Here is an 11,908-nt window from a genome sequence, read left to right as displayed (position 1 = left end):
TTTTAAGCGCTATTATTTAATGATAGCTTAAATATTAGATTCTATTTGATTTTCTAAAATAACTCGCAAAAAATTTTTTTATTTATGATTTAAAAAAATCTTAATATTGTAATTTTCCTAGTCGTAAAAACAAATTCTTAAAATGATTAAAGAATTTATCATTAAAAAATGATAAGTGTGAAAAATAAAATAATATTATTTAATGCATACATTAAATAATAATATACATACATTAAAAGAGATATTTATTAAATTTTGTATCATATTTACACTTTTTCAATATCTCATTTTCTTTTTTTCATTTTTTTAAATTCGCTTTGCTGAATAGCAGCTTCACCAAAAATTTCATTTACTTTCTGCTTGCGTTCTATATCGCTCTTAATTTGCTGCCCAATTTGTACTTTGGCTAAGAAGTCCCGATCTCTTCTTATTTCACGAATTGCACCCTTGTGTTCTCTTTTATATTTATGCAATAGTTTTTCTCTTTCTGCTTTTTCCTTTGACGTGGATTTATATCGTTTCTCACTATATCTGCAAAAAAAAAAATTTGAAATAATATCGTATATTAAAATATACTATAATACTAGATAATATTTTAATAATTTTAAAATAATTTACATGCGCTCTCTCTCTCTCTCTCAACATTTAGATATACAAAATATATAGGGTATCACATTGTTTGTGACAAAGGATAGTTTGTGTGCGGGAAGAGCGAACTCTCTTCTAAACTCAGTCAAAAAGTCCTGTACCATTTTGCAATTTTCGTAATAGTTAAGAAATTAATTACTAAAAATCATCGAATGAGCGCAAAGTATCTGTCCAGCTTATCATCGAATGCAATCGCGCGAAGAGATGCGATATTATCCACAGCTACATTCAAACATTTTATCTAAATGCACTCAAATATCACTTTATCCTTGTTTAATATTCGGTGCATAAAAAGGATGTAAATATACCTAGATGCTGGTAGTTATTAAATGCGGCTTAGCAACTTTTAATTGCTAAAAACGACTATGATTGTTAGAAAATGGTACTTTTTAACTCAGTTTAGTCCGCTTTATCTGCACATAAGCGGTTTGTCAAAAACTATGGGATACTCTGTATACAAAATAAATTATAATTATAAATTTATGAAATTATATAAATTAAATAAAAAAAATATTTAATAGTTACACTGTCATTATTTTTGGCTCATAAGTTTTTAAAGGTTTCGGCCTTTTCTTTTCTTGCACAATATATTCCAATTTTTTATTTCGTAAAAATTCGAGTTCCGTACAGAGTTTTTTTATGTGATCTCTTACGTATAGTGGATACTGTTTGAAGTCATTTATTTTTAATAATTGAAGAATGTGCTCAAATATTGGATATACTGCTTCTAATTCTTGAAGCTGATTTTTGAATTCGGTAAGCAGATTGACTGCAGTCAATAAAGATCTTATTCTAAATATATCATCCAATTCCTCGTGGATTAAATCATTTGCAAACATATGTGCGTTGTTTGTATCATTTGTATTTTCGACTTTATTGACTACTAAAATTTTATGTGCAGTTTTGAATGGTGGAATAATTTTCATATTTTGTGTCAAGTTTGCAGGCGTCGCTATGTAGATAATGCCTCGTAAAAAATTAATTACAGACGGTGCAAATCGCTTGCTTAATATTGTATACTGCAATTAAAAAAAAATTATAAAAATAGCATACGTTTTCTCAATTTAATGTTACAATACATAAATAAAATATAATGTACACTCACTTCTAAAATAAGAGTGCATAGAAAAAGACCTTTCGAAATGTCACTTCGATATTTTCTGATACGAGCTTTCAATAATATTTGCGACATAAATATTAAACAAGGAGTAGTAATAGGATGTCTGAAGTCAGATGTCGGAAACAACAAGGACACCAATTTAAAGAATATAAGCTGAAAAGTAATACATAAATCTATATAGGGTAGTCTATTTTAATCCATACAATAGAATAAATTAAAATCCTTAAGTTTAAGATAAAAATGTTTCAGAGAAAAATTGCTCAGTTACAAAAGGAAAACAAGATGACTTTGATTGACCTTGAGAAGATGTCCTAAAGATCAGGTCAAGGTTACTTAAAATGTTTTAAATGGAATTATATATTTTTTACATAACATGATTGAACTCTAATTATTCTGCACATAAAAGTATTAACGTAAAAATATCAAAAAACTAATAGTTTACAAAATAATTTATACTGACACATAATGAAATGAAATATTTAGTATCTCGTAAATTATTAATTTTTTAATAATCGTACCTCAATACCTTTATGAATAGAATAATGGGACAAATTAGTTGGTGTAAAGAAATTCATATTCTATTTTTAAAAAATGAAGTTGATTTCGAAATATTCCCAACACTTGCATCCATAAAGTAATTATTTTCACTATACAATTCCTCTTTATACTGGACACATTGATGTTTATAAATTACTTTAATTACTAATAATTAGATCAATTATTTTATAAGAACGCTGTCTTACCGTGTCCATACCAGGATATTTTGTCTTATTTTTCTCAAATTTATCATATTTCTCTTTAATTACTTCTTGTATACAGATTTTAGCATTCTCTGAATTCATATGTGCTAGATCATAAAGATAAGGACATAATCTAAAATAAAAGTTACACATTAATAATAGACTATTATGTACATTATATAAATATATATGTATTAGGTGTTGGAATTAATTCGTAGCGTTTTACAAGTGATGGGAAGTACTTTCATTAATGTATTTTTTAATGCTCATGTGAAATAAATAACATTCTTTCATTAAAAACGCTACGAATTAATTCCAACACCTAATATATAAAGCTAATGAAAGTAATAAGTAATACGTAAAGTAATAAGTAATAAGTAATAAGTAATACATATCTATTTTATTTATTTATTATACCTGTCAAAGATTTGAAAACATTTAATTAAATCATCAGCACTTTCTGTGGAAGCACAGTTGTTTATATGTTGTAATAAATATACAAATAAATTAGACATTTTTTCTCTGTTTCTGCCATCTAATGACCAATGATTACATTTTATAATACGATCTACGATCACTGATTGATAATCTGCATTATGATGTCTTAACAATTTTTCTAATTCTTCAAAACTCTCTGGAGCACTATATGTGTAAGATAATTCGTTTCGTGCCTTTTCCATAATCTCTTTTCGTTTCAAGAGATCATTTCTGATCTGCTGTATTTTATCACATGAATTTTGTACATGTGTACTGTTACTTTGTTTCAGTATTGATTTATGAGAAATTTTATTCGACTGATTTATCTGTTTAGTATCTTCTGTCAGATTATTACTAAACATAACACGCTTTTTACTTTCATTTACAAATGCAACTTCCGTTTCACTTTCATTTTCACAAGATGATTCAGACATTTTTAAATCCGAGAGATCATCTTCAGACTCATCATCTAAATTTTCACTCTCTGAATCTTTGTCATTCAAATCAGACTTGTCTTTGATTGATGATTTTGAATACATTCTTTCTTGATTTTTACTACTATCCTTTCTTGTATTTATGTTTTTAATTATTTCTTCATCAGCAATGTCTTCTGATTCATTTTCTGTCTGTTTATCATAATCATCTTTATCATTATTTTCTTCATTAATATTGATATCAATAATTGAATCATCAATAATATCATCAGTATCTTCAATAGTTTCCATTATAAAGCCATCATCGAGGTCATCTGCAGATTTATGCCTGAACTGACCAGTCTCGCTTATAAATCCTTTCATTCTTGCCAATCTATCAGCTTCAAGTTTTTCCAATTTCTCTTTTTCTTCTTGAATAATCTGTTCTTCTGATTTCAATTTCTCGGATGGATTACCTCTAGCTTCAAATTTTAATTGTCGTACAGCAATATCATAAGTATCAGTTTTCATGGTTTCATCATTTTCCATAGATCTTTTGGAAGCAGACATAACAGGTAAAAGGTCTCTCCATTCAGAATCAAGTTTCTCTGTGAGATCTATTGTTTCCTTGCGTATTTTTTGTTTTTCTGCCTTCTGTTTTTTCGATTCTGCAATGAGCTGATCAATTAGATCTTTTCTAGATAATGCAGAATCTGCTTTCGATAAAATACCTCCACCAAAATGAGCTTCTTGTACAAAATTTCTATCCAGCTTGCCACTATCATTTTCATTATCGCTGAATTCATCGTCGCTTCTAGGATCATCAAATTTCTCAATCTCTTCAAGAGTTTGCCCTCTGTGTGTCAATATTTCATCATTCAAATTAAAAATGCTTTCTTTTTTATATGCTTTCATGCGTTCTTTAGCAAACCTTGCTGTTGCCTTATCTTCTATGCTCATAGAACAATTCTTTTCACCAATACGTTTATCTAAGAAAACATTGTTTTTATTTTGTAATGTATATTCTTGAAGAAGACTCTGTTTACGCCTATTAATAGCTTTTGCTCTTGAAATTCCTGGAAGTCCATGATCATTTTTACTTTTACGACCCAATACTTTCTGTTTATCCCTATTAATATGTACTTCAAATGGATTTAACTGTTTCTTGTTTTTTTGTTGTACAGATTCGGATAAATTTTTTTTCTTTGTCTTAACCATGTTATGTAACAGTTTTATGTAATGACAATACTATTTATCACATAAAAACTCAAGCAAAACAATCTAATTTTGTGTTATTCACATTTAAATGTATATCTTCAAGTGTTACTATCAAAACATGAACATTGCGGCGCTATAAAATAATAATAAACATTATTTTATCAGTATAAAATTTTTATAAACAATGTTTTATTATATGGTAACTGTTTACTTTAGCCACATCACTTCACAAATCGATGAAATTAGGCTCATTCGACGCATTTTTATCCGAAATAAACGAATTTGGCCGAGAAAAGCATTCTGTCCCACGAACCGAGATATTATTTTTAAGGAGCTCTCTCGCGCTACTTCCTAATCAGTAGACAGTTTATTCATAATATGTAAAACAATTAAGATAATGGAATAAAAAGGTTATTAACAATATCTTATGTCATTATACATAATTATTGTTAATTTTATGATAAATATTTTCAAAATGACAAAACAAAAGTTGTAAGATCCTCACTTGATGTACATATTGTCCATTTGACAAATATTCTAGCTTTTTTCATTGAATATAAATTTCTTGTAAACTGTACGATCAGTTTAAATGAAACTTTATGAGAACAAACTTAAGTTTACTTTATAATTATAACGATTTTTGTTTTAATTTAAAAAAGAATACATACCTTCAACTTGTAATGTAAAATTCTATAAATTTATAATTAAGTATCATCAAAATGATAAGGTAAAAGTTAATAAAATTTTTTCTAGATATTATTGATATTATTAACTTTTGTATTACATGTATATTATGGACTTGTTTTATATTTCATCAGAGTTTTATATTTCAGTTTTATATTTCATTCAAACGCGAGAATTTCTTTAAGGTAAATTTTTACACTATTGAGGTTAGGAAATCTGTCACTGATTATCTGGCTAAAGTAAACAATTACTATAAATATTTTCATACTTACATAATGTAAATTTTTGTAATGTATTAAAAATTATTTATATGAAATTTATTTAATAATAATTCACGTACATGTACTCACACGTGTTTTATTATAAAATCAAAATCTTGTATCATGTGAGGATGTGAGAATGAGGTCTATTCTTTATTCCTGCACTATCTGGTGCACATGGTGCAATAAAGATGCATTCACATGCAAGCGTCAACCGTCAAGTAGCGCAAGCAACAACCAATCAACGAGGCGATTTTTAGTGGTGTAAAAAATATTTTTCACAGGTGAAGTATTCATTGATTGAACTTACCAGGAGATCCAGAATATAAAATTTAATGCTTGCGGATATATGAACTCTTGAAATACTTGAACCAATAATAATTAATGATTATATTATTTTTCTAGATGCATAATTATTAATTACTATAATTCAGAATATATTCAAAGAAATTTGGTATTAGTGATGATTACTCATGACAGATATTAGCAGTATTTAAAATCAATAATTATTTATATATAATAATCAAATAAGCAAGCAAAACAATTTCATATCCTGCAATTTCCATGAAAAAAATATTGGAATATATTGTGAAAATTTTATTACACAATATTTACTCATAATTGGAGTTCATCTTTAATTAATACTATATGTGAAAGAATTAATAAGAGTTTATAGTTAACAAAAAAAACGTATAAACAAAAAACTAATACTATTCTTGATTTTCTAAAAGAAAAAATTTCAATACCATGTAATGTGTTTTATATATATATATATATATATATATATATATATATAGTGTAAATTTAAATTTATCTAAAAATCAGAATGCGTATAATATTTCCGTTTATCTCTTCGACTCACTAAAAATTCATTCTTATTCCATGATAAATAAATATATAAATGTATACGAAAATTCATATAGTTTTTTATAATTAATATTATATTAATTTTTCCTATCTGCTTATATAAGATAAGTAATAAACTAAAGCTTGTTTTAAAATCTACTTTCTAAATCATTTAAATATTTGTCCTTATGTTTGTCCCTGCGGCTTCTCATAAGGTCGCAGGGACCGTTTTCAGGTTAATAGATTCAGTTCCTTGACCTAAATTTAAATGACCGACGAATGTATTGTCTCAATAGGCATTGTACCGACCATTTACTCCGTTGACTGATATTTGAGATTTACACAGATGCGTTCGATTCGTAGCATATCTTTCCAGACAATGTCCTAATTTGCACTTGTTATGAAATTATCTTAATTACGGCAATACATTTAAAGAATGATATACTACATGTTATACTGTTTATTCACGTCAATATTTTTTAGAGCAATAAAAAAAATTTTTTTTAATAAAAAAATATTAACGCAAATGAATACAGCTAATTTTATTGTAAAACTTTTGTATAAAATATTTTTTAATATCTTGTAGTTTTCGAGAGATAACGAAAAAACTGAAAACCACTTTACACAAAAAGGATGATTTCACCCTTTCAAACTTTTTTCGCTGCAACTAATATTTTTTAAATTCATCTTTTTACGTACCTTAAATGTACACAAAGTAGTTTCAATAAAATCAGAATTTGACATCTCACGAAGCGACCCTTATAAGTAATTATGGTTCAAAAACCATCTCATTACGGTGTAATCTTTTATTGTAATAGTATTATAAATAGATGTATGAAACGCGAATGACCTCACGAGAGTGAGTGAAAAAAATGACGAGTGTGAGTAAAGAATATATATACTTTTTTTTCTATTAGCTCATTGAAAACTTATGAATAATTTCTGTCGAGGAATTCGTAGTTTAGCTCCCGTGTGCGATGTTACGGCAAAATGAAGCGATACCTCGTTAGAATTTCCTGTTATAATCAGACGTATCGCAATGCTCGAAAAGTACTCGTGTATCATGCATGTGGGAAGATGAAGAACTTCGAAATATTTGCAACAGATTGTTATCTTTAATAAATCAAATGACATACAAAGGCCAATCGCAGCAATTCTCAATTGTTTTCTGCAACAACAAACTTTGATTCTCATACCCTATTGATTTAAATGTAATAATTCGCAAGGACACGTATTACTCCTAAGATATAACTTCTTCTGAGGATCGCAGTATTTAACGTGTTCAACGGCGCATCGTCCTTGCGATTGGCTTTCCTTTTTCTCAATCTCTTGTCTCGCTTTACAAAGAGTAGCTCGCTCGTTTTCGATTGTCGAGCTTACACATGTACACAAATTTAACATTCACGCACGCATACACACACGCGAGAGCACGCTAGGAGGAAAAAAAAGGAAAACGCAACGCGCGGAAAGATAATCAATCAATTCTGCTCAATTCACTGAATCGCTGAATCTAAGTAACGTCTAATTTAACGCTGTCGAAATTCTAATGGCGCCACTCAATCTCCCCGTCTCGTCTTTACCTCCGTTCCGGTTCTCCTTCTTTCTTTCTCTTTCCTTTTTGGTTCACATGTATCGCCTCTGTTGTTTTGTTTTCCCTTTCTCTTTCGTGAAACAACACTTGACTCCAAACGCAAGTTTTGGACCACTCAAAATGAACGAAATGCAAGTTCAAAATAAAGGAGGAAAAATATATTATATGCTTTAATATAGGTGAGAAAGGATAGGGAAGATTTGACTGAAATCGAAATTGGGAATAAGAGGAATGAGGAGATGAATGGAAAAAGCTGCTGAATTCGCAAACTTAATTGATCATTATGTAATAAATGCTAAAAAAAAGAGAAAAAAGATCAGCCGGCTCAAAAGCCAATTCAATATAATCTTCGCTATTAATAACATCAGTACACAACTAGCGCTCTGATAATAATAAGTATTAATAATTAATCATAGTAGTAATATAAGAAGAATACTTATAATATTAAGAATAATGACAATATAATCGTAATAATAATAATAATAATAATAATAATAATAATGACAATAAGAATAATCGCAGCAACGATGCAGTTTTCATTTTTAGGTTCCTGAATACTCGCCGCAGCCATATTGAATCGTGACGTCATAAGCGAAAAAAGTGAAACTTTCTTGCATATCATTTATAAATAAAGAGAATGTGGAAAAAACAAAATAATCAGATCGCTTTAAAACATTTGTAAAAATGGACAAAGCTATCCTTACCTACTCTGACAGTCAATAAAATAGTCGTAAAAGATACGTGAAGCGAAATAGTTACGCATGCGCATTGAATAAACACAGTTCACATGTCTTTATCATCTTTTACTTATTATTTATTGACTGCCAAGACAAGTAAGGGCAGCTTTCATCCATTCATTTTTACAAGTGTTTGCAATCTTATTATTTCTATCTTATTATTTTTTTTATCCAAATTCTCTCTTTATTTATAAAAGACATGCAAGTCATTTTAATGTGTCATTTCTCGCTAATGACGTCACGATCCAATATATTCGCGGTGACTATTCAGGTTTAACTTTTTTTTTTTACGAACTTCGCGCAGCGAGAAAGTTTCTATTGCGATTGATGAGTAGTCGTCCCGCAACAAAAGATGTAGATTACATCCTGTTTATAGCGCAAATGTCGGATAATCGCTACACATAATTCGCTACGCATATCTATGACAAAGCTACGTGATAATAGCGCGTGACAATGGATAACAGTGATGGTGTGTGTGTGTGTAACTTCATCAAATATACAAAAACACAAGTATATGGAACTCCGTCGCCACTTTGCTGATACTTTTAATACTCTAGCAAAGAGGTCTTTCGTTCACCAACCGCGCAACGTTCATTCGTAAAACAGCAAACAAAACACCAAAAGCTACTCCGTAACAGCTACCCTTTTTGTTATATGTATTACCAAAGAAAATTAAAAAAAGAAAAACAAAAAACCAAAGAACATACAATAGAGATAATCAATAGTCATATAAAATGCATTAATTTATGTGTGGCAATAGTAGTATTAATCTTTTGTGTTGCTTTACTTCGATAGTACTTCTCCCACTAGACACGATTCAACATATAGAAAGTTCATCGTAATTATTTAATAATTGTTTTATTATTTATAATTATTCTCTTAAAGCTGTCTAAAGACTCACTGCGTGGCAGGAGTATCATGTTTTTTTTCTTCTTTCATTTATTTTATATTACTTTGCTTATTCTTACATGTATCAGACGGTATCTTCATTTCTGTTTTCTTTATATCTGTTTTTCTTTCTTTGCGTTTTGTTTAGTTAGGTACGTTTGTAGTTGTCCTCACTTGTTAATAACACATTTGTGTTTTGCACGCTGTATTGCGCGTATGCATTTAATAAGACAGCGTCTCCTTTTTCTAGTCACACCATAGAAGGATGTGTGTGTGTGTGTGTGTGTGTGTGTGTGTGTGTGTGTGTGTCTATGTATATATTTATATCTTAAATATCTACTACTTGTAGATGCTTTCGTGATTTGTAATTTGTATAGATCACAATATCATACCATCTGCGCCATTAAACGATTTTTTTGTGACTTTTATCTCCCATTCTCATTTACAATGCTCCTTTGAACACTATACAATGTGTCTGCACAGATTGATTCTTGCTAATCTCACTCCGCCTTTGAAAAAATCAATTAAATTTTATGACGAATGTAAAGTATGATCGTGTATAAGCTTGTCAACGAAAAATGGAATATATTATTTTATCCATTTCATTAGATAACAACTTATGATATGCACACACATGCACACACATGTACATACAACAGAGCGAGTTTTACTAAAAAGTATCATTACCAACAAATCTTAAAATTATTATTACCAACAATCTTAAAATATATAAGTTTTATAAAAAAATATCTCGGATAAAATTTGTTTAGTTGAAGGAGACATTCTGCAGTCAATACAGTTCCGAAATTTCAAGATCACGTCAATTTTTTAAAATTAAACCAGTGTGTTTTTTTCTTACATAAATCGGATTTGCCTCATTAGTAGAAAAAAATATTAATCTATATTTTATCTATATCTATCAATCTATATTTTATAGATTGAGATTTTAAAGATATCTTATATTTTTGTCATGATATATTCTAATGCAAAATATAAAATATCTCATAAAGTACTTTTCAATATTCTTATATTAACATTCTACATTTTATATATGAATAACAAGAAAATTTTCAATCAACGTTCTAATTTTTTGCATAGATGCAATACATTTGCAATAAGCAATTGCATTCTTTCTTTAAATGTGATTACTTATCTTTTAATTCTTGTTGTCATTTTATACATAAAATTCTTTAAAAATTATTTAAAAATAAATGCGAGATATTTCACGTTTCATACATCAGAATCGAGATAAAATATAAAATATTTCGTTAATTATTATGACTTTAAATGTCAATTTCTTTCACGTTCATAATGATCAAGAAAATTGATTTATGTAAAAAAAATATGCAGTTTCATTTACAAAACTACGAACAATCTAGAGAATTTTCGGAATCGTTTTCATCTGTACAAAATATAAAAGATATCGTGTAAATCTGGGATTGACATCAATCATATGAGCATGAGCGACCTTCTTCTAATTGCTAGATTCTTCTAATTGCATAGATTCTCACTTGAAACTAAATAAACTTAATCCAAAAGATTTTTCTACGATACTCATATCTTAAGATTAATTGAGAATTGTATAATTTCGTGTACAATTTGCACGCACGCACGCACGCAAGCACGCACGCGTTCTCTCTCTCTCTCTCTCTCTCTCTCTCTCTCTCCCCTTCTCTCATCTCTCTCGCTATGTGTATGTGTGTGTATGTGATGTACACACATATAAGCTGTCTAATAATGCACAAATCATCTCTCTGTAGATAGAACTGATTAAACTAAATCGATAAGTTCTGTACCATTTTACGATTTTCGTAATAATTAATGACATAATCATTAAAAAAGATTCTCAAATAAGTATGGCGATAAACAAGTGTATCCACCCGAAGAAATAGCTTTGCATATGTTCATAATTACTAGGAACGCAATGAAATGTTTAAAAGTCTTTACAAGTGACATTTGCTAAGCAGAAGCAGTTTGTAAATATCATGCTGTTCGTATAGAGCACACTTCCAAATATCTCACCACGTCTCTTCATGCGCTCATTTGTGGATCTTTAATTATTATTTCATTAAATATTGCGAAAATTATAAAATACAGAACTTCTCGATTCAGTTTAGCTTCTCTAATTATCCATGAACGAGATGATTCACAAATTATGAAACAATCCTGTGTATGTGTGTGCATGTGTGCATGTATTAATCATAAGTGTTTAAAAGATAGAATAAACAATTAAGTTGAAGAATGTACTTAAAATGGATAAAACCGAGGATCTTGCTTTAATGTTTT

At 28.8% G+C, this 11,908-nt stretch overlaps 2 protein-coding genes across 6 annotated transcripts in view; both read right to left on the bottom strand.

Moving 5' to 3' along the window:
* Positions 1-228: 228 nt before the first annotated feature.
* Positions 229-5,761, bottom strand: l(3)07882 (Nucleolar protein 14 homolog l(3)07882). Of its 3 annotated transcripts, none has more exons than XM_087414543.1 (6): positions 5,651-5,761; positions 2,926-4,749; positions 2,512-2,641; positions 1,754-1,921; positions 1,174-1,667; positions 229-531 (listed from the first exon to the last, which is right to left on the bottom strand). In XM_087414543.1, exons 2-6 carry the CDS (start codon positions 4,614-4,616, stop codon positions 285-287), a joined length of 2,730 nt encoding a protein of 909 aa, XP_087270669.1. In that variant the 5' UTR covers positions 4,617-4,749; positions 5,651-5,761; the 3' UTR covers positions 229-284. The 3 variants fall into 3 exon arrangements, with proteins under 3 accessions (XP_087270669.1, XP_087270668.1, XP_011059434.1); XM_087414542.1 differs by having other exon boundaries at positions 5,641-5,759; XM_011061132.2 differs by having other exon boundaries at positions 5,573-5,757.
* A 1,740-nt stretch (positions 5,762-7,501) lies between these two features.
* The window catches only part of Pur-alpha (Purine-rich binding protein-alpha), a 34,078-nt gene continuing 29,671 nt past the window's right edge, over positions 7,502-11,908 (bottom strand). For all 3 annotated transcript variants that reach the window (XM_011061133.2, XM_011061134.2, XM_011061135.2), the window contains one exon: positions 7,502-11,908. This exon is cut by the window's right edge and continues 4,276 nt beyond it. The gene's annotated coding sequence lies outside the window, so the exon portion shown is untranslated.

The sequence above is a fragment of the Acromyrmex echinatior genome, chromosome 16, assembly GCF_024713525.1.
Source record: "Acromyrmex echinatior isolate Ae372 chromosome 16, ASM2471352v2, whole genome shotgun sequence".
Taxonomy (NCBI): Eukaryota; Metazoa; Arthropoda; class Insecta; order Hymenoptera; family Formicidae; genus Acromyrmex; species Acromyrmex echinatior.
The sequence above is the reverse complement of the archived record's forward strand: the minus strand, read 5'-3'. Positions and strand labels throughout refer to the sequence as shown.